Genomic DNA, 24244 nt, shown 5'->3' with positions numbered 1-24244 from the left:
GGTGCTGAGTGGCTCAGTGTATACCATGGGGGAGATTTATCAAACATGGTGTAAAGTGAAACTGGTTCAGTTGCCCCTAGCAACCAATCAGATTCCACCTTTCATTCCTCACAGACTCTTTGGAAAATGAAAGGTAGAATCTGATTGGTTGCTAGGGGCAACTGAGCCAGTTTCACTTTACACCATGTTTGATAAACCTCCCCCATGTGTATGACTTAATTCCTCTGTATATTATCCCTCACACTTACATCCTTACAATAAATCATACTGACATATAGACATCCAATATTCCTCCAAACCGGCAGATTCTCAATCCGATCCTGGAGCTGATATTGGTCTGGAACGTCAATGTAAATGAAGGACACTTCAAGAAAAATACAAGGCACAGTAGCAATAAATAAGGAGAGGAGCTGGAGAGGGAGGAAGTTGGGAGTTTAGCTGAATGGAATAATAAATAAGCCGTCCGGGGTGGATCTGCCAGCGAGACGGCTATAGCAATGTAGCAAAAAAGATCAGAAACTTCTTTTGCGCGTCCTTGATTAACATTGAGCCTTTCAGCTGATTCCGTGGCGGGCGCCAATCCATTCATTATAGTTAATGAGACAGCATAAGAATGTATAGATTAAAAAACGCTGGTCATCAGCCTTTATTAGTCACCCACTATAATTATTGACAGGGATCAAGGATATTAAGCTCCAGAGAGGATCACTTATTATATTAAGACTCCGGAGAGGTATAAAATACATTTAAATTTAATTAGAACGGAACATCCATAATTTAAGAATAAATCTCGCCCTTGTGTTTTTTTTTTCTTGATTTAAGTTCTTTGGCATTTCTATCATTTCTGGAGAGAAGTCCTTCACAAACTTCTGTGATCAGGAGGTAGATGTAACATGCAGAGATGCCGTCCCTGTATACTTTATATGGAGGTGTCATGGAGGCTTAGAACTACAAAAAAAAAAAAAAAAGTAATGAGTTGTAAAGGCGTAAAATTGTAAAATTAAACCCTGGCCTAACACTGCATAGGTCCCCCTTGTGACACCAAAAAAGCATCTTAAAGGAATAGTCCGGTGAAAATTTTTATTAAAGTATTGTATTGCCCCCCCAAACTTCTACAAATCACCAGTATGCACTTATTACAGGAAATGCTTATAAAGGGCTTTTTTTCCTGCACATACTACTGCATCAAGGCTTCACTTCCTGAATAACATGGTGATGTCACTTCCTGGATAACATGGTGATGTCACTTCCTGGATAACATGGTGATGTCACTTCCTGGATAACATGATGATGTCACTTCCTGGATAACATGGTGATGTTACTTCCTGGATAACATGGTGATGTCACGACTCCCAGAGCTGTGCGGGCTGTGTCTGCTGGAGAGGATGATGGCAGGGGGATGCTCAGTGTCCCTCTAGTGCCCTGTGTCCCTCAGTGTCCCTCTGCCATCATCCTCTCCAGCAGCCACAGCCCGCACAGCTCTGGGAGTTGGGTCGTGACATCACCATTTTATCCAGGAAGTGACATCACCATGTTATCCAGGAAGTGACATCACCATGTTATCCAGGAAGTGAAGCCTTGGTGCAGTAGTAAATGCAGGGAAAAAAGCACTTTATAAGCATTTCCCGTAATAAGTGTATATTGGTGATTTGTATAACTTTTGGGGGGGCAATACAATACATTAATACATTTTTTTGCCGTACTTCTCTTTAAGAGCACAGGCCTCTAAAAGGGGAACACAGACGTTTTAGATTTGTTTAATCTCTAAATGATATAGATTATTAATTTACTTCTATTTAAAAATCTCAAGTTTTCCAGTACTTATCAGCTGCTGTATGTCCTAGGAAGTGGTGTATTCTTTCCAAACTGACATAGTGCTCTCTGATGCCACCTCTGTCCATGACAGGAACTGCCCAGCATAAGAAGAGCCCGTGGAGCCTCATCAAAGAGTCTCGAAACACAGGACTAGCCAGATATCCCTCTGGGAAGGACCCAGCCAAGGGGTGGCTCTTCTTTTGCATGTTCATGTTTCCCAGGTAGCAATGCACCTAGGACTTCACTGCATTGAGCGCTTTCACTAGCAGCCAGCAGTATTGTCGTTTGGCTGGTCTCCCTGAGATCAGCGATCTGTTTCTCTTAAGGAACTTTCCAGAGCAGTAGGAAATTCCCACAGAAAACCTGATCTGGACAGTTCCTCTCATGGACAGAGGTGGCATCAGAGAGCACTAAGTCAGATTAGAAAGAATACACCACTTCCTGCAGGACATTTAGCAGCTCATAAACACTGGAAGACTTGAGTTGTTTAAATAGAAGTTAATTACAAATCTGTATAACTTTCTGACACTAGTTGATTTGAATTTTTTTCCCCCGTCGGAGTACCCCTTTAAATGAGGGCAGCATAAACTAGTAGTAAAATGCTGAACAATGTATTACTTACATAATTCTGTTCAGACATTCTTCTGCAGGAAAATGGGCTTTGTGCCACACAACTCCCTGAGTCCTCTTGCTAATGATTGAGAGTTGACTGCCTATACACAGTATAGATAAACAACTACCAATCAGCATCTGGTAGGCAGAGGGAGCTTGTGCTCATTAATATCCAGGACTACTGAGCACATGCACATAAGGGAAATAACTAGTTATTTTCCATGTTGTTCAGGATGATATTTCCAAATCAGCTGCACAGATCAATGTAAGTGATACATCATTCCGTTCAGCTTCTCTGCCACTAGCTTATGCTACTCAGGTTATGCTAGCCAGGTTTGTAGCCTGTACCCTTAAAAATACCCAGCATGGATGCCCACAGCACGCAGAGTAACTCACTACACCTAAAATGGTGGGGTAGGCCAGTACAATTTCGCAACTACACATTCAAGGAAGCAATTTCAAGCAACTACACAAGTAAAGGAAGATGTGGGATCAGGACCACCCAATCATAGCATAGGAGGATGGCAAAAAAAAGGCAACCAGGTGACGTTTGAGGGCAGGGGGGTTTCGGGCGCAAGCAGGCTGGATGGTCAGCCAATTGACTGTTGTTTAAAGCAGCCAACAGACAACATTGGGCTAGAGTTTGACATGCCTGGTGTAGACTGTCCTCACATCACAGCTTCACAGGCTAAACTCCTCCTCCGCCACCTACCAGCTCCTTTGGCATCTTCTCTATGATAGTCCAACAGTGTGTACCTTGGTGGCCAGCTAGGCCTAGATCTCCTACTTTAAGTGCCAGGGGGTACTGGGACACTAAGGTTATGATCACATAAAATGGTCAGGAGAGAAGAAACAGTATTCCTTTATGTCAGATGGAAAGTGAAAGAATTCAGGAAGATCCAGATGGACGATGAACCAATTGACATTTATGTTGTAAATATTAATAAAAATTACATACACAAATGACGCGTTTCGGGAGTTTATGATCCCATTATTATGATCCCATTATTTTCAAATTTTATCTATAACAATACAGTTACATATCAAAGGAAGATATAAATAGGATACAATATAGTAAGTTTGAAAACAATTTTGCTATATAGAACAATAGAATCTAAAGAACAAAAATGAATGCTCTACAGGATAGAAAGAAATGAAAATAAAGAATCTCTATCTTTAATATAATTAAGGAACTCTGAGTGCTCCTAGGGTGCCCTTTGCCTCCGAAGTCTGATACCAAACAGTATTACAAAAGTGTTTCATAACAGCTTCCCTCTCCTCCTGCGACATAACCTTTATGAGAAAAAATTTCCATTTTTTAATGAAATTTTTTGTGGAAACATCTTTGTTGCGGATTGCATCCAGCATTTCCCAATGAAGAGTTTCTTTAAGCGAGGTTGTTAGCTCAGAAATAGTGAGAAGTGTGTCAGAGATCCAGTGGTTTAGTAAGCCTTTTAAGGCTAATAACAGAGTAAGATGAATACATTTTGAGGCTATAGGTTTTTCAGAGGGATCTCCATCCCCGGCCACCACAACATGAAAAACATAACTGAGTAGAGTTAGAGGTATGAATTAATTCCATGTATTCTGAATAAAGGTTTGTACTAATTGCTAGTATGTCTGAATTTGAGAACAAGACCAAACACAGTGTAATAAATCTGCGCTAGATTCTTTACATTTTGGACAATATGTCAAGAAATCATCTGGCATGGTGGAGTAAGAAAAGTTAAAAGCGTAAATTGCCTTATGGAGTAGCCGGAAGTGGATTTCCCTCAATTTCACACTGGGAGCGGCTGCAGTAACATATCGGATGCTATTTAGCAATTTTTGTTCCAAATTATCTGTATTTCTGCAGCCCATTTCCGGAGAAAAGGGGGAGGAGATTTGTGTAAGGAATCAACACATATCCTACGGTATATTTGTGAAAGAGATAAGGTGGGAGAAGAATTGGAGCATAGAAAATCAAAATCATTAGTTTTTTCTGCCGTCGCACAAAATTTAACTCTATTAAAAGCAAAAGAACACAGTTGTTCAAATAAAAGCTGGTGATGGGGAGGGATATCATACATGTCTCTAAATTTTTTCCCAAGATAACAACTCTCCCTTATCTGAGTCCAGTAAGTTACTTAAGTCAGTGATTTGTTTTTGTTTCCATACCATATAGTCAGGACTGATGTTACCATGTAGAAAGAGGGGATTGTCCCATAATGGGAAAAACTTAGAAAGACTAAATGGGAGTTTATACAATTTTCTTAAAGCTTTCCATGTGGCAATGGTATCAGCGATAATAACATTGTGTTTTAAATGTGAGGGTAGTTCTGAAATAGAGAAGTGAAGAAGCGAAGCCAAAGGCCAAGGAGAAGAAAGAGCAGACTCCAAGGAATAATTAGAAAAGAAAGAAGTACCTTTAATCCAGTCTCTGATGTGTCTGAAGATGGAGGCCAAATTATAGAATCTGATATTAGGTAATTGAGCACCACCTTTATGTTTGGGGAGGCTGAGAGTATCCTATGCTATTCTTGGTCGTTTTGACCTCCAAATAAATTTGGTAAAGGCTGATCTGAGTCGAGAAATATCCTTATGTTTTAGTAGTAAGGGGATCATTTGTAAGGGATACAATAATTTAGCAAATGACATCATCTTAATAAGATGAATACGGCCTAAGATTGAAGGGGTAAATTTTTCCACCTATCAAGTTCTTGTTCTATTTTTTGGAAGATTGGGATATAATTTAATGAGTAGAGAGAAGGGGTACGTCCAATTTTAATTCCTAAATATAAAAGGTGTTGTTTTGCTATACCTATACCTTTCGGGTAAATATGGGGAGCCAAGTGTGGTATTAAGGGTAACAATTGGCTTTTAGTAATATTAATTTTAAAACCAGAAAATGAGCCAAAGTTTTTCAAGATTTTTAAAACACCAGGGATGTGTGATGTGGGATTTTCTAGGAATAATAAGGTGTCATCAGCGAAGCAAGCTATACGTACTTCTTCATTGCCTACTTGAATGCCTTTAAATTCAGGTGTGAGGAGAAGAAATCTAATTAAGGGCTCTAATGCTAAATCAAAAAGAAGGGGGGACATTGGGCAACCTTGTCTGGTTCCTTTAAGGATTGGGAAAATGTCAGACAAGAATCCAGGTGTATGAATGCGAGCTATTGGGTTATTGTATATGGTAGAGATAAGATCTTTAAAAGGTCCTGTAATGCCATAACGAGAGAGGGTCATATCCATCCATTCCCAGTTAAGATTATCAAATGCCTTTTCGGCGTCTAAGGCAAGCAGTCCTGGTGAATGGTTTGGATTTTCCCTTCGTCGTACTACTTCCTGTACGGTTAGAACTGTCCTAATATGAGTTATCGCTGAGCGGCCCTTTATAAAGCCAACTTGGTGGCTACTAATCAACTTAGGGAGAAATAAAGCAAGCCGGTCAGCCATAATTTTCGTAAGAATTTTTAAATCTTGATTTATAAGAGAAATAGGCCGATATGAGGATGGAAGGTATGGGTCTTTCCCTTGTTTATGGAGTAATCTAATATAGGCCATTTCCCCTGAAGGTAACATGCATTTATTATCTATTATATGTTGATATACTTTTTGGAGAGTTGGAACCAGATCAGTATTTAGAACTTTATAAAATTCTCCACTAAATCCATCTGGCCCTGGTGTTTTATTATTATGAAGGGAAGATATTGTTTTAGAGATATCCTCAGGAGAGATGGGGGCATTTAATGATGCCAGAGAAGATTCATCCAATTTGGGAAGATTCAGAGACTGGAGAAACTGTTGACCCGCTGAAGGATCTATAAGATCAGAAGAGTAAAGGGATCGGTAAAATTTTTGAAGAATATTATAAATAGTTTTTGGATCAGAATGTAATAAACCTGTATGATCTTTCATATTTTTGTTATGGGAAATAGGGCGTTTTCTCTTTGCTAAGTTAGCTAATAATTTTCCTGTTTTATTACCATATTTATAAAGACGAGAAAAATAGTGATCTTTATATAAATTATTAAGTTTTTCTTGAGCTAATTCAAATTCCTTTTTTGCTATACACCAAAGGGATTTATTTTGTTCAGAAGGTAAAGATAAGAAGGTAGTGTATGCATTACGAAGTTTAGTAGTAAGAGTATTGTAAGAGGTGGTCGCTTCTTTTTTACGTGCAGAGAGATAAGAGATTATATTGCCCCTTAGTACAGCTTTGGCAGTTTCCCAGAACAGAATAGGAGTTGTGGTATGTTGCGAATTAGTGTCGCAAAACTGTGACCACCATATTTTAAGAAGATTTTTGAAGACTTCATCTGAAGCTAAAACTGCTGGGAATCTCCAAATAATGTCTGTTCCTTTATGGTAAGAATCACTTGGGTTAAAGTAATCGGAGAATGGTCAGATATAACCATATCATTTATGACAGAGTCATCTAGTAGGCTCAAGGCTCCCTGTGAGACTAACATACAGTCAAGTCTGGACCAAGCCATCTGAGAATGTGAGAAAACAGAAAATTCTCTTTCTTCAGGATGAAGATGACGCCAGGAATCCACTAGATGAGCACTAGATAACAAATTTGTTAAAAATAATTCAGGAGGAGGAGAATTCCTTGTCAGAGGAGTGGAACGTTTCCTATCTTCATGCGGGTGTAAAACTGTATTGAGGTCACCTCCTACTATTATTTTGGATTCACCATCTTGAAGAAGGGACGATTCTAAGTGTTGGAAAAATGGAGCTCGTCTGTTATTAGGGCCATAAACATTATATAAGCTTATATGTCCAGATGGAGTATCCAAAACCATGTGGTGAAATCTCCCTTCTGAGTCTGAGGTTTGAGAAACAATAGAGTGGACAAAATTTCTATGAATAAGAGTTACCACACCACGCTTCCTATTTTGAGCAGGAGATCCAAAGACTTCACCTACCCAAAACCTTTTCATTCTAACATAATCTGATTCAGACAAATGAGATTCCTGTAATAACGCTACATCCTTTCCCAGTCTTCTAAGGTGTTTAAGGATGAGCGCTCTTTTGGAAGGAGAGCGCAAACCTTTTACATTCCAAGAAACGATTTTCATAAAAGCCAGGAGCGGATGAAGTGATAAGAGGCAGGCACCCCAAGAGCACACAGCAGTAGTAGGGATAAGAAAAATATAGATGAGAGATTCATGTTACAATTACACCTGAGAGCATAAAAACTGAAAAAAACCTTACATAATATATACAGAGAGCAGTATAGCAATAATATTGCAATATATCTAAATCTTACAACTAAATAAGCGAAAGAAAGTTGGTATAAGACTTCACTTTTTTCACACAGAAACATACGGAGTATTTGCTGACTCCGAGCGGGCATATAGCCTGGTGAGAAAATAGAAAGATACAAGAAAAAGAAGAAATAGAAAACAAATAGAAACATGGCGAGAAAACGTAACTCGCTAATATCAATAATACTACATAGCAATATCTCTTCCTATACATTTTCCTATTCAAGCAGGATTTGTACAAGTAAACAAATGCCATGACTAATTTGGTAAAGGAAAACTCTTTCTTTAAGGTGAAACCTTAGGAAGTCATAGTAGAATAGGAGGAGCATAAGTAAAGGGAGAAAATGATTGAATATAAAGGAATAGGAGATATAAATAAATATCTGAAGTAAGATGATGACTCTTGTTAGACATGTTAGTCAGTATAGTTCATCACTCCATATCTGCTGAAGGAGATGTAGGACTATCAAGACGTCATCTCTTGTTCTTATCCCCAGGAGGAGTAGCAGAAGTCGGGTCTCTCAAATTCTCTAGGAGAGACGAAGCTTCTTCAGGGGTCTGGTATACACTGGTAGATCCGTCTGATTTGAAGACTTTTAGAATAGCAGGGAAGAGGAGTGCAAATCTTATTTGCTGCTGTACTAGAGCCGTACATATTGGTGCAAATGCTTTTTGTTTTTGGACTACTGTAGCAGAATAGTCATTGAACATCAGAATGTTGTGACCTCTTATAAGAACTTCAGTTTTCATTTTCCTAAACGACTGTAAAATAGCAGCTTTATCTGCATAATTAAGATATTTGACTATCACTTGTCTCGGTTTGTTAGTAGTCGCCTTTTTGGAAGGGGTTAAAGTGTTTGCTGGAGGGCCTATACGATGTGCCCTTTCTACTTGACAAGAGCCTTGTAACTCTAGGGTCTGTGGTAATTCTGAGGTACAGATGATGGATAATTGTGACAGTGGTATACTTTCAGGCAGACCTAATATGCGAAGGTTACTCCGTCTTGATCTATTTTCTAGATCATCTGTCTTGTTCCTTTAATGTTGCTGTAAGTTTCATAGTTGTTTGTAGCTTAGATTTAGTCGTGGCTAGTTCATCCTCCACTAACCCTAGGCGCTCTTCTAATTCATGTATTTGGGAGGTATGATGAGAAATGTCTCCCTGTATAGCAGATAGTGAGGTCATTATAGTGGCTTCCAAGGAAGCAGTAATGTCTGGTATTATTATTTTGGCCACTTCTATGGCTAGTGATTTACAGGAAATAGACAGTCCAGGAATAAAAGATTCAGTGTTGGGGTCATTTGTGACCATTTCAGAAGAAGCAGCAGGTGAATGATTTATATTTGTGTCTCCTGTGGTGATGTGCTGTGCTGCTGTGTGAGGAGACACAGCCATCTTGGATTTTGTATAGAGTAAAGGTATAGAGGAAGAGGGGGCTCTGTGTTGCTTCCCAGCGCGCTGCTGTTGTTTCTCCATGTCCCTAACGGGTAGAGGAGTATGTCAGGTGTTCTGGTATTTACCGTGGTAACAGGTAACAGCTGGGAGCCGAGTCTATAGCGAGTTACTGTGGGAGCTCCTTCACAGTGCTGCCATCCTGTGCGCACTGGAACTGGAAGTCCAAGGCAGTACAATCTTATACATTACACCTTTGTAAGACTTAAAAGGGGTATTCCACTCAAACATAACTTTTGATATGTTGCTGCCCATGGTTAGACTAACAATTCATTCCATACTTGTTATTATCTATTCAGCCTCCTTCCCCCAGTTCTGAGCTGCTGCTTTCAGTTAAAGACACAAAAATCTGAATGAGAGCTTTTCTCTCCATCTCTCCCCCCCCCCTCCTTCCTAAACAAGTCCCCGGCAGGCTTTGTCTACAACATTGTAGCTTCTTTGTAATGCTGGGAGGGTTAATCTGAGGTCAAAATGCTTATGAACTCACTGTGATTATCTCTCCCAGCATTACAAAGAAGCTACAATGTTGGAGATACATCCAGTCAGGGACTTGTTTACATCAGCTGTCTCACAAGGAAAGGGGAGGAGGGGTAGACAGAGAGAAAAGCTCACAGGTAGATTTTTGTGTTTTCAATAGAAAGCAGCAGCTCAGAACTGGGAGAAGGAGACTAAATAGATGCAGCACAGTGCTGTGTCTTCCGTTATAGACTAAAACCACAATGCGTTAGGTGTTAGCAGAGGCTGGGCCGACACACAGTGATATTGTGATAGGTTCTGCTCATGCCTCACCAGCAGCATAGGATTATATGTGTGGTCGTTCACTTCCATCATTGTCGGCAACTAGAGATGAGCGAACCTCAAGCCCATATCTCGACAACCTCCTACCCTACGATGGTGCCAGTAATACACACGACCGGGCTCCATCTGCAAATGCCCACATTAAGGCTTGCTCCAATACCAGCAGGTTAGGTGCATCAATTTTTTTATTTTACATTACCCGGTTGACACCGGCGCAGTGATCCGCTTTTTCAAAACACCACCTGGTTTCGCCATTTTTGTCTTAAGCACTGGGCCCAGTGCTGGGTGAAAACTCTACTGACCATGGGAACCAGGTGGGATTTTGAAAAAAAGGACCACACCATCGGGATCACATCAGCGCAGACCGGCTAATGTAAAAAAAATAAAAATAAATAAAAATTATGTACCTGATGGTACATTCGCTTTAAACAGACTCAATGGGTTAGGGCCACCTATAGCAGACACAGAGGCACATAGGCCCTTATTTACTAACACCTTTCCATCATCAAAATTCAGTTTTTTATTAGTTTTTCCCTGTCTGTTTTTTTGTTTTCCCACCTTAACTAATATTGTACGCCACAAAAATCTCCACAGGAACTGACTCACTGGTCATTTTTTGTTTTAAACTCTTACTTCCATTAAAAAAAAAATCTTAAGTCTTCCAGTACCTATAAGCTGCTGTATGTCCTGCAGGAAGTGCTGTATACTTTCTGGACTGGAGAGCAGAAGAGGTTTCCTATAGGGATTTGCTCCTGCTCTACACAGATTCTGTCATGGACAGAGGTGGCAGCAGAGAGCACTGTGTCAGACTGGAAAGAATACACCACTTCCTGCAGGACATACAGCAGCTGATAATTTCTTTTTTTTTTACTGCTGGAATACCCCTTTAATTTGGCATCACCATAATTGTACCGACCCACAATATATGCATATATTCTTTTAACTGTACGTTGCCCCCACAAAATTGCAATATGTTGTTCCCTCCTTATATTGCCTCATATATATATATATATATATATATATTATTTTTTTTTTTTATCGATACATGAAGGCTGTAAAACTTGCCCCTGAAAATAAAAGGTTTCATATGTTTCTCTTTATGGAAAAAAATAAAATAAAAAGGTTATAACTCACAGAAGGGAAGTAAAAAACAACAAAAAAACAAAACAAAAACCATTACAAACACAAAAAAAACACAAAAATTTATTTTGATAAGGGTTCAAAATGCAACAGAAAAATACATAAAAAAATCATAAATGCTGTGTAGCACAATGTATATATATATATATATATATATATATATATATATATATATATATATATATATATATACAGTTCTATAATTCTCTCTCTATAGAGCGGGATAGACATGTCTGATAACTTTCACTATGTAGATGAGGGCGGGCCGGCCGCACCACGTGACCGCCTCCTATCTCTGTCAGCCACCTGCCTCAGCTAATAACACTGCAGCACCCACTGACAGGAAGAGAAGAGGCGGGAACCTAAACAAGCGGCTCCGCCAATCACAGGAGGCGATACAGAAGGCGACCCTCCGCTGCCCTGTCCGCGCACCAATCACAGCGCGCGTTACTTGTGAGCAGCGTGTGCTCCAGTGTTTTGGGCTGAGGACAAGGAGTAGTAGATACGGCATCCTGAGCTCGGGGGAGGCCCGGGTCTTTGTTGTTGTTCTGCCTCCCTGTGTGCGGGGGGAGGGCGGGGTGTGATGGTGGTCAGGCTCAGCAGCAGCAGCGGTCCGTCCTGGGCTCCAGCAGTATGAAGGATGGAAGAAGACGAGGTGACCATCAGAGAGCAGAACTTTTACAGCCAAGTTAGAGAATGTATTGTAAGTGAAGCGTGTGTCCTGTCATGTTGTCTGTGTCACACACTGAGACCATAGATGTCACTGTATATATATATGGAGGAGGTCAGGTGCTCAGAGGATGCATATTACACATATTATTGTCCCCTGACAGCTTCTGTACTATGTCCAATGTGATGAAAGTTGTCACCAAGTGATGGCCTTAAAGGGGCTATACAAAGATGATAGCTTATCCACAATATCATGACTGGTCATGTGACAGGAAGTGCCTTGTCCCCAAGTGACTGCAGCAGCAGATTGTTGAGGATACCCACAGGACCCTCCATTCCAGGGGTGGGAAACCTTGGCTCTCCAGCTGTTGCAGAACTACAACTCCCATCATGCCCGCTTTAGCTTCGGCTGTCCAGGCATGATGGGAGTTGTAGTTTTGCAACAGCTGGAAAGCCAAGATTCCCTACCCCTGCCGTATTCAGTGGTCAGACCCTCACCGATCTATTCTGCGGAAAGTCATGGTATAGTCCGCTGATATGCAACTGACTGCTACTCCACGCTGCTCCTCCCCGAGTGCAGGAAAAAGCTGGATCTAGTCCTGGGAAATGGGGAGAAGTTTTCCAGGACTGGATCCAGTTAACAGGCAGGTTGGGATTGATCTGGGCCTTGATTTCCCCTATTGGTCACTTGATAAAGCTGGGTGATTTGCTCTCCACATCTTATTGCAGGGTTTCAGTTTATGTAGCCTGACCCTTGCAGTGAAACCTCATGGTTCCTGGTCATGTGACAATTACATAGGTGCTCTTCTTATTACAGGACACTCATCAGAGCTGTGTCTTTTTGGTTGCTATAGAATGACTGCAAGCAAAGTTGAAAAGTTGAAAATCTTTTTCTTTCAAATCAACTGATATCAGAAAGTTATATAGATTTGTAATTGACTTCTATTAAAAAATCTCAAGTGTTCCCATACTTATCAGCTGCTGGATGTCCTGCAGGAAATGTTTTATTTTCAGTCTGACACAGTGCTCTCTGCTGACATCTCTGTCCGAGACAGGAACTCTATCTCGGTTTTCTGTGAATCCCCATAGAAAACCTCTCCTGCTCTGGACAGTTCTTGTCTTGGCCAGAGATGTCAGATAGCATTGTGTCAGACTGAAAATAAAACAACATTTCCTGCAGGACATACAGCAGCTATTAAGTATGGGAAGACTGTGTAGATTTTTCTAATAGAAGTAAATTACAAATCTATATAACTTTCTGACACCAGTTGATTTGAAAAAAAAAAAAAAAAGATTTTTGCTGGACAACCCCTTTTAAGAACAATAAAAGTTAGTTTTCAGCACTGGACCTTTGGACCTTTACAATGAGTGCAAGTGATGAAACATGATGGGGTACATTCATACGCCCGCAATTGCGGACAGAGTACACACCCATTGGTTTCTATGGTCCCATTCACACGCCTGTAGGTGTTATGGGTCTGTGGTGAAACTGGATCACCGCTGACCAATGAATGGGTCCGAGCATTACAGGCACTACATGTTTGTAGTGCGGGTCCACGGTCACAGAGAGCGGTACAGTATTTAAGGGTACAAACACACTCGGCTTATACGCTGCGTATTTACTGCTGCTATACGCAGCAGATTAGATCTAAATAACTGAATACAGTATCAAATCTGCTGCATATCTGCTGTGTGTTTTTGTACCCTAAAGGAATATTCCTCTTATTTTAAACTTTAAATATGTTGCTGCCTTGGCAGAGAAGGCTGTTCTTACCTTTTTGTGCCCCCCAAACCACCCCCCCCCCGCAGCGGTCCCTGATGCCGGGATCACGCCGCCCCCTACACCCGTCCCGCGGCTGCTTTCTGGTGTGAGCCGCGGCATGAGACGTGATGTCTCACGGCAGCTCAACCATTCAGCGGCCGTAGCCGAGTGTAACTGGTGTACGGGCCAGCGCGATCCGGGCACCAGCGTTGGAACTGGGGAGGTAAGTGACCGCCATCCGTCTATTACCACCCTCTCCCCAGCCATAGCTTAAAAATACCCCTGGGCCTGAGTACCCCTTTAAGGTCCCCATACACTTTATACATCATATGGCAGGATTGGCTGTCATTACACTGAAAGATTATTGTGCGAAAAAACTGTTATATTGTCCGAATTCAATCGATAATCTTTCCATTTGTATGCGGGCAACGATCAAACTACTAATGAAAACTTGTTCGTACAGTAGTTGTTGATCACATTTTCTGAGCTGACCATAAAATAATCATTAATTGTTCACATAATCTTTCCCATATCTACACATCATTTGTTCATTTTTACGATTGTTCATATTCTAGAAATGACAAATGATAACAGCAGCAATGGGAGTGAGGAGGACAAGGTAAATTGTGTGTGTGTGTTTTTTTTTTTTTTTTTTTAACTACACTCTGAAAACTGTTAGATAAAAAAAAAATTTACGCTGCGAGTTGGTAAGTGTGAAGGCACCCAAAAGCATATTTCTATGGGTGCCTTTACACAGAGAGATTTATCTGACAGATTTTTGAAGCCAAAGCCAGGAATGGATAGGAAAAGAGGAGAAATTTCACTCTTTCCTTTATGACCTGTTCTCTGTTTATAGTCTGTTCCTGGCTTTGGCTTCACAGATAAATCTCTCTGTGTAAAGGCACACTAAGGCCATGTTCACATGGCGTAAAAGACCGGCTGGTATTGCAGTATCGGCCGGATGATCTTTCCTGCTGCAGAGTTCTGATGCGGGCGCATTAGTGTGCGCGCATCAGAACTCCCCATAGCACACAATGAAGCAAGCGGCCGGATCCGCTCGCTTCATAGTATGCACTGACAGGGTTCCCTACGGCCGCAATTCACTGAATAGTTGTTTGTGGCACCGTGAGGGATCCTGCGAGGGATCCCAGCCGGAGCGTATACTATGTGTATACGCGCCGGTCGGGATCCCATAGACACCCGCCCAACGTATTTATACGGCCGTTGTTGCAACTTGCAACAATGGCCGTATAAATACGAAAAAAGAAGTTGTGTGAACATAGCCTAAGGCTGCAATTCTCTTTGGAAAACTGTCATTACAGCTTTTGAGCCAAAGACAGAAGTCTATCCTGCCTGAGGGAGGAGTATACTTTTTCTTTTATGTTTCCTATTCCTGTTTTTTTTCACACTTAGTTTTGGCTCAAAACTTTAAGGCTGGGTTCACACAGCATTTTTCTGTTTTTGTTTCAGTACATTTAGTTTTAACGTACAGAAAAACCACATTTTTGTGTAGGTAAAAAAAAAAAATAGTTTTAATACTTTTTTTTTTTTTTTTTTTTAAAGTAAGGCAATGGAAAACGGTAACAAAAACTTCATGTTAACCTAGCCTTATCAGTGGGCCTGTTCACACTGAGTAAACATGGTGTAATTCCGCGGTGGAAAGCTCCGCCGTGCTCAGTGTGCTGCTTTGAGCAAATGGGAGAGCGCGCGCCTGTCCGCTGCCGCCGCTCTCCGCTCAAGGAATGAACATGTTCTTACTGAACTGTGAACTGGCCCTTAGACAGACAGATGTGGTAAAATAATAAACAAGTAAACTCACCTGTCCTCGTGCCTTATAGCGCCACTCCCGGGTCCTGTTCACAGCCGCTGGTGTCTTTCAGCTCTTTTAGCCGCAACGTCACATACCGGCTGATCGATGGCCCGCTTAGCCAATCAGTGACTGGGGTGGGACACATTCACTGACTGGCTGAGCGGGCAGTCGCTTAGCCGCGCTATGGCGTTGCAGGTGGAAGAGCCAGGTATGTGATGTACCTGGTTTCTAGCTTAAGCTGACATCCGGTGTTGGTGAAGGAGACCTGGGAGCGGCACAATGGAGGCGTGGGGACAGGTGAGTTCACTTGTTTATTATTTTCTCGCAATCCCCTTTCTACCTGATGTTTTCCAGTTTCTCACAACATTCCTAAAAGGGGTATTTCCAGCTGAGCTTAGCCGCCCCGTAGAGAATGAATGCGCCATAAGCGCTCTATTCATTGTGGGGCAGTTGCGTCCAAGTTCTTGTCATTGGTTGGGGTCCCGGTGGATAGGATAAGAGACCACAAGCTCAGATGGGGAATGCGTCTGGTGGTGCACAACCTGCAGCCCTCCAGCTGTAGCAGAACTGTAATTCCCATCATGTCTGGACAGCCAAAGAAGGGTCCAGGCAGGGTGGAAATTAGTTTCTCAATAGTTGTCGGGCTGCTGGTTGTGTCGCTGCTGTAAAGTCTTCAAAATTATGAATACAGTTCTGGAATATAGTGCATGCTATAACTCAGAAATACAGGACACAAGTGATATGATGGAATATATTTATTAAGGGGATAAAGATAGCCATATACTTTATATACAGTCAGGCTGCATTCCCACATCCAGTAAATTACTGACGGTGAAGCTGTGGACCGGCATCAGGAACACCCGGCATCTATGTATCATTTTGATGCTGGAAGTTCTGAACCTGTTCAGATCTTCCCGCTACTGTACTGCGCGGCTATGTTTGTATAGATCGGGAAGATTTGAACAGGTACGGAACTCCTGACATCCAAATGATACATAGATGCATAGAGTTCCTGATGCTGGTCCACAGCTTCATTTTCCATAGGGGTCCGTAATTTACGGGACGGGGGAATGCGGCCCTACTGTTGTCTGAATACTTGTTCAGAGTTGGTTGCTCCAACTCCTATGAAAGTGGTTGTCATAAGTTCAGACTAGATTTTGCCTATGTGGGACATAGATGGAAGCAGTCATATGAAACACACTGTATATTTACTAGCGCCTATCCACCTAATCTTATCTAGACCGTAAGCTTAACATCTGTAGTAGTAAAAGTGATGGAAAAAGAAGATTAGAATCAACAGTTTGATGGATCCAAACCAGCATGGTCAGACTAATCTTATTGATTTCTTTGATTATGTCACAAAAGTGCTGGATGAAGGTGAACTATCCCTGGATAGTTCAGTGGATTTGTGGCTGGCTGAAGGATAGATATCAGAGGGTTGTTGTTAATGGTGTATATATCGAGCAGAGACTGGTTACAAGTGGTGTGCCACAAGGGTCTGTTCTGGGTCCTGTTCTTTTTAATATGTCTGTAAGTGACATAGGAGAAGGGTTGGTAGGTAAAGTTTGTCTGTTTGCTGACGACACAAAAGTGTGCAATAGGCAGGCCCGGACTGGTAATCTGACGAGCCGGGCAAATGCCTGCTGGGCTGGCCAGATTACCAGTCCGTGGGCCGCCCGGGCTGCATAATAAAAAAAATATTATTTAAAAAAAAAAATCACCGCCGCGGCCCTTCTCTCTCGTTCCGGCCCGCTCCGGTTACTGCAGCCCGCTCCTATTGTGCTCATCCAATCAATTTGGAGCATGAGCGTGAGGCCGCTGCGGCCGGCCATGGAACGCACGTTGTATGTGCACCACAGCCGGCCACAGCGGCCCCATGCTGCTTCACGTTGATTAGATTAGAGAAGCACATCAGGAGCGGGCTGCAGTGACTGGAGCAGGCCGTGCGGTAGGGCTGGGCGATATTGGCCAAAATCAATATCGCGGTTTATCGCACACGTAGCCGCGGTAACGATAATTGAACGATAATTCTGACACGCCCCTTTTGTAAGCCACACCCCTTTTGCAAGCCGCACCTACTTGCCATGCCAAAGTGGCAATATTTTGATTCACAAAAGTGAAAAAAATAACTCACTTAGCAGCAACACAAGGCAGAGCCATTTAGGGCATACTAGTTATTACAGTATAGGGGCACGGCGCACAGTATAGGCACAGTATAGGGGCACGGCGCACAGTATATGCACAGTATAGGGGCACGGCGCACAGTATACTGTCTGCACACTATAGGTGGCACGGCGCACAGTATACTGTATGCACAGTATAGGGGCACGGCGCACAGTATATGCACAGTATAGGGGCACGGCACACAGTATATGCACCGTATTGGGGCACGGCGCACAGTATAGGGGCAGCGCACAGTATAGGGGCACGGTGCACAGTATAGGGGCACGGCGCACAGTATAGGCACAGTATAGGGGCACGGCGCACAGTATAGGCACAGTATAGGGGCACGGCGCACAGTATAGGCACAGTATAGGGGCACGACGCACAGTATATGCACAGTATAGGGGCACGGCGCACAGTATATGCACAGTATAGGGGCACGGCGCACAGTATATGCACAGTATAGGGGCACGGCACACAGTATATGCACAGTATAGGGGCACGGCGCACAGTATAGGGGCACGGCGCACAGTATAGGGGCACGGCGCACAGTATAGGGGCACGGCGCACAGTATAGGGGCACGGCGCACAGTATAGGGGCACGGCGCACAGTATAGGCACAGTATAGGGGCACGGCGCACAGTATATGCACAGTATAGGGGCACGGCGCACAGTATATGCACAGTATAGGGGCACGGCGCACAGTATACTGTATGCACAGTATAGGGGCACGGCGCACAGTATATGGACAGTATAGGGGCACGGCACACAGTATATGCACAGTATAGGGGCACGGCGCACAGTATATGCACAGTATAGGGGCACGGCGCACAGTATATGCACAGTATAGGGGCACGGCGCACAGTATAGGGGCACGGCGCACAGTATATGCACAGTATAGGGGCACGGCGCACAGTATATGCACAGTATAGTGGCACAGCACAGTATTTGGGCACAGTATAGGGGCACAGCACAGTATTTGGGCACAGTATATGCACAGTATTGGGGCACGGCGCACAGTATATGCACAGTATAGGGGCACGGCGCACAGTATATGCACAGTATAGGGGCACAGCACAGTATTTGAGCACAGTATAGGGGCACAGCGCAGTATATGCACAGTATAGGGGCACAGCGCAGTATATGCACAGTATAGGGGCACAGCGCAGTATATGCACAGTATAGGGGCACAGCGCAGTATATGCACAGTATAGGGGCACAGTATATGCACAGTATAGGGGCACAGCACAGTATTTGGGCACAGTATAGGGGCACGGCGCACAGTATATGCACAGTATAGGGGCACAGCAAAGTATTTGGGCACAGTATAGGGGCACAGTATAGGGGCACGGCGCACAGTATATGCACAGTATTGGGGCACAGCGCACAGTATATGCACAGTATAGGGGCACAGCAAAGTATTTGGGCACAGTATAGGGGCACAGCACAGTATTTGGGCACAGTATAGGGGCACGGCGCACAGTATATGCACAGTATAGGGGCACGGCGCACAGTATAGGGGCACAGCGCAGTATATGCACAGTATAGGGGCACAGTATATGCACAGTATAGGGGCACAGCACAGTATTTGGGCACAGTATAGGGGCACGGCGCACAGTATATGCACAGTATAGGGGCACAGCAAAGTATTTGGGCACAGTATAGGGGCACAGCACAGTATTTGGGCACAGTATAGGGGCACGGCGCACAGTATATGCACAGTATAGGGGCACAGCAAAGTATTTGGGCACAGTATAGGGGCACAGCAAAGTATTTGGGCACAGTATAGGGGCACAGCACAGTATTTGGGCACAGTATAGGGGCACGGCGCACAGTATATGCACAGTATAGGGGCACGGCGCACAGTATATGCACAGTATAGGGGCACAGCGCAGTATATGCACAGTATAGGGGCACAGCGCAGTATATGCACAGTATAGGGGCACAGCGCAGTATATGCACAGTATAGGGGCACAGCACAGTATATGCACAGTATAGGGGCACAGCGCAGTATATGCACAGTATAGGGGCACAGCGCAGTATATGCACAGTATAGGGGCACAGCACAGTATATGCACAGTATAGGGGCACAGCACAGTATATGCACAGTATAGGGGCACAGCACAGTATTTGGGCACAGTATAGGGGCACAGCGCAGTATATGCACAGTATAGGGGCACAGCACAGTATTTGGGCACTTACAGCTCCTGCAGACACCAGGGACAGGCTGAGGGCAAACAGCAGCTCCAGCACCTGGGCACTGGGCACATACAAGGAGAAGAGGATCTGCAGGGGCTGGCAGCTGCTTCCTTCCTGCGGGGTAGTGACAGCTCTAGATCGCAGTACCATCTTCTACAGGTTCCCTCCCTTGGGCTACTCCCGCTCTCCGCGCCCTCCGCGCTCTGATAGGACAGGTGCTGGGTGGGGAGGGGCTCTGATTGGACAGGCCGGGACGGGTGCATGGAGAAGGGCATAGCGCGCTCTGACGGGACAGGCCGCGTGGGGAAGCATGACGTGCTCTGTCGGGCAGGAGGGGGGTGCGCTCTGTCATGCCGCGCACGGAGATGGGGGGGAGGCGCGCTGTCATGCCGGGCTCTGAAGTATGGGCATCTCTGCACAGACGGCACACGGGGTGGGGGGTCGCGCTCTGTCGTGCTGGGTGCGGAGGGGGGCGCTCTGTCATGTCGGCCTCCCTGCACGGAGAGCACACTAATTCACTGCTCACGGCTCAGGCGGGGAAAGCGTGAAAATACCGCACATACCGTCCTGGCAATGTTGAGGTCGGTTAACCGACGCCAGAGACGGTATCGGTATTTTCACGGTATACCGCCCAGCCCTACCGTGCGGGCTCCGGTGACAGGAGCCAGCATTAGCGGGCTGCAGTGACCGGTGCGGGCTCCAGTGACAAGGTGATTGGAGCGGGCCGTGTGGGCTCCAGTGACAAGTAACCGGAGCGGGCCGTGCGGGCTCCGGTGACAGGTGACAGGAGCGGGCTGCAGTGACCGGAGCGGGCCGTGCAGCTCCGGTGATAAGAGGTGACAGGAGCGGGCAGGGCTGCGGTGATCGGGGCCATCTATAAGTGACAGGGGGAGAAGAGAGAGGGGGCCATCTATAAGGGACAGGGGGAGAAGAGAGAGGGGGCCATCTATAAGGGACAGGGGGAGAAGAGAGAGGGGGCCATCTATAAGTGACGGGGAGAGGAGAGAGAGGGCCATCTATAAGGAAGGGGGGAGAAGAGAGAGGGGACCATTTATAAGGGACAGGGGGAGAAGAGAGAGGGGGCCATCTATAAGTGACAGGGGGAGAAGAGAGAGGGGGCCATTTATAAGGAAGGGGGGAGAAGAGAGAGGGGGCCATCTATAAGGGAGGGGGGAGAAGAGAGAGGGGATCATCTGTAAGGGGAGGGGAGAGAGAAGGGGCCATCTATAAGGGGGGGGAAGGGGGTCACATAGAGTCAGCCTACATACTAAATGAGGGTTTAAAGGGGCCAATACAGATGTGCAGTTAGTATAGAGATGAGGATGGTGCCAGGGTGAGGAGCCTAATATGTCTGTCTGGCAGATTCTGTGGATTCGTGGCTCGGAGAAGTTCTAATGGCTCAGGGCAGATGGAGAAGAAAATGAAAAGGGAAGAACTCCAGTCAGAGAAGACGTCCCCTGTGAGTCACCTGATGTAACTGCACTGTAATGTATGTGGTGTACAGAACCCAGGGGCTGGCTGGCAAACTTTAGCCTGGGGGGCAAGTACACAGCAGTGGCCCATGAGTAGCGGATATTCGCCAGGGCCGAACCTAAACATCCCAAGCCGGCCGGGGGTGAGGGGAACATAATAAAGAATCCATACTTGTCCCAATGCCTCCGCAGTGCAGCGTCACTGCTCACAGACCGGTTCCTGCAGCTCCTGGTCCTGCAACGTCACGCACTGGGGCGAGCGGGTACTTCCTGACGGACTTGACAATGCAGGAATGGGAGGAGCAGGATAACAGTAGCTGTGAGAGAGGTGGTGAACCTGTACTGCAGGGGCACAGGGTAAGTATAGATTCTTTTTTATGTTCCTCCAACCTCTGCCGCCCTAGGATTTTTATGTAAGGCCAGAGTTTAATCTGCTCTGGCTTGGATTATACCTTGTATGGACATGGACATCATACTATTACTGACCAAATCCTGTATACTTATATAACCAATAATATCAGTATACAAGGGGCAAATAATACCGCCATACCATGACCACATACTACAATCACATAGTAACTACATTATAAAAGGTTACTTAATACCGTCACACCACGAGCATTACTACTATACTGGTACTACACTCCACCACACAGGGGCCAATATTACCCCATACGGTGACCAAATAGTGGTAGATACCAGCTGTACACAAGCTCTGTATACCATATAAGTACAGTGCAAACACATCCAGTGACTCACAGATGACGTTTTCTGAGTCGGTCAGGTTTCCTTTTCTTTTCGATCATGAATAATTCTTCCAACCACAAATCATCTCAGCAGTATCTGCCAGACAAACATCTTCAGCACCTTACTTTTACAGCACCTTTACCCACTTTTATACAAACTCTCCATCATAGTGCCCCTAAACAGTAACAGGAACTTCTTTAAAGACCAATCTGTAGTCACTTCCCTTTTTTGTGCCTCTTTTTAAAGTTAGGTCCCTTCTTCATGCCTGTATCTGTAATGTACAGATGCCCCCCTTTGTGTCCCCATCTGCAGTTAGCCCCACCCTCTCCTTGTGCTAAGTGAATAGCACCCATTTGTCCTAATGAACTGTACTACTGTCCCCTAGATAAACTGTGCCTCTTATGAACTGTCTATAATAAATAGTACCACTGCCCCCCACAACACTGTCCTCTAATGTACTGTACCGCTGTCCTCTCTAATGTACTGTACCACTGACCCCCCTAATGTACTGTACCACTGTCACCTCTAATGTACTGTACCGCTGTCCTCTCTAATGTACTGTACCACTGACCCCCCTAATGTACTGTACCACTGTCACCTCTAATGTACTGTACCACTGCCCCCCAACTATCCTCTAATGTACTGTACCACTGACCCCCCTAATGTATTGTACTACTGTCGCCTCTAATGTACTGTACCACTGTCCTCTCTAATGCACTATACTACTGTCGCCTCTAATGTACTGTACTACTGTCCTCTCTAATGTACTGTACCACTGTCCTCTCTAATGTACTGTACCACTGTCCTCTCTAATGTACTGTACCACTGTCCTCTAATGTACTGTACCACTGTCCCCGCTAATGTACTGTACCACTGTCGCCTCTAATGCACTATACCACTGTCCTCTATGTACTGTACCACTGTTCCCTCTAATGCACTGTACCACTGTCCTCTAATGTACTGTACCACTGTTCCCTCTAATGCACTGTACCACTGTTCCCTCTAATGCACTGTACCACTGTCCTCTCTAATGTACTGTACCACTGTCCTCTCTAATGTACTGTACCACTGTCCTCTCTAATGTACTGTACCACTGTTCCCTCTAATGCACTGTACCACTGTCCTCTCTAATGTACTATACCACTGTCCTCTATGTACTGTACCACTGTTCCCTCTAATGTACTGTACCACTGTCCTCTCTAATGTACTGTACCACTGTTCCCTCTAATGTACTGTACCACTGTCCCTGTAATGTTCTGTACCACTGTCCTCTCTAATGTACTGAACCACTGTCCCCTCTAATGCACTGTACCACTGTCCCCTCTAATGCACTGTACCACTGTCCCCTCTAATGCACTGTACCACTGTCCTCTCTAATGTACTGTACCACTGTCCCCTCTAATGCACTATACCACTGTCCTCTATGTACTGTACCACTGTTCCCTCTAATGTACTATACCACTGTCCTCTCTAATGTACTGTACCACTGTCCCCTCTAATGCACTATACCACTGTCCTCTATGTACTGTACCACTGTTCCCTCTAATGTACTGTACCCCTGTCCTCTCTAATGTACTGTACCACTGTCCTCTCTAATGTACTGTACCACTGTCCTCTCTAATGTACTGTACCACTGTCCTCTCTAATGTACTGTACCACTGTCCTCTCTAATGTACTGTACCACTGTCCTCTCTAATGTACTGTACCACTGTCCTCTCTAATGTACTGTACCACTGTCTCCTCTAATGTACTGTACCACTGTCTCCTCTAATGTACTGTGCCACTGTCCTCTCTAATGTACTGTACCACTGACCCCTCTAATGCACTATACCACTGTCCTCTCTAATGTACTGTACCACTGACCCCCTAATGTAACGTACCACTGAGCCCCCTAAATCATTGTTTCCCAACCAGTGGCTCCTCAGATGTTCGTAAACTACAACTTCCATTATGCAAGCAGGACATGATAATAGTTGTAGTTTGGTAACACTTGAGGAGCGCCTGGATAGGAAGGAATGATTTATGGGTACAGTTTATTTAGTGTAATTTCTCCAACATCTGACCCTTCTGCAGTTATTAAACTACAACCCCCATTATATCCTGCCAGCAGGGCATGATAGGGGTTGTAGTTTTGTAACAACTGAGGAGCCACTGTTAGGAAGCAATGATTTAGGGGTACAGTTTATTTTGTGTGGTGTTCTCCAACATGTGACCCTCCTGCTGTTCCTAAACTACCATCCACATTATCTCCTGCTAGAAGGGCATGATGGGAGTTGTAGTGTTTCACTAACTGAGCAGTCACAGGTTGGAGAACTCTACCTAAATTATTGCTTCCTAACCAGTGACTCCT

General features: G+C 44.4%; 1 protein-coding gene across 1 annotated transcript in view; it reads left to right on the top strand.

The window, feature by feature from the left end:
- The first annotated feature begins 11486 nt into the window (after positions 1-11486).
- Positions 11487-24244, top strand: part of LMBR1 (limb development membrane protein 1) — a 93662-nt gene continuing 80904 nt past the window's right edge. Inside the window, exon 1 of the mRNA XM_069958891.1 lies at positions 11487-11775. Coding sequence (XP_069814992.1) covers positions 11713-11775 — 63 coding nt within the window. The 5' untranslated portion in view covers positions 11487-11712. The remainder of the gene's footprint in view (positions 11776-24244) is intronic.

Source organism: Dendropsophus ebraccatus, chromosome 2, assembly GCF_027789765.1.
Source record: "Dendropsophus ebraccatus isolate aDenEbr1 chromosome 2, aDenEbr1.pat, whole genome shotgun sequence".
Classification (NCBI taxonomy): domain Eukaryota; kingdom Metazoa; phylum Chordata; class Amphibia; order Anura; family Hylidae; genus Dendropsophus; species Dendropsophus ebraccatus.
This window is presented reverse-complemented; position numbering and strand designations above follow the sequence as displayed.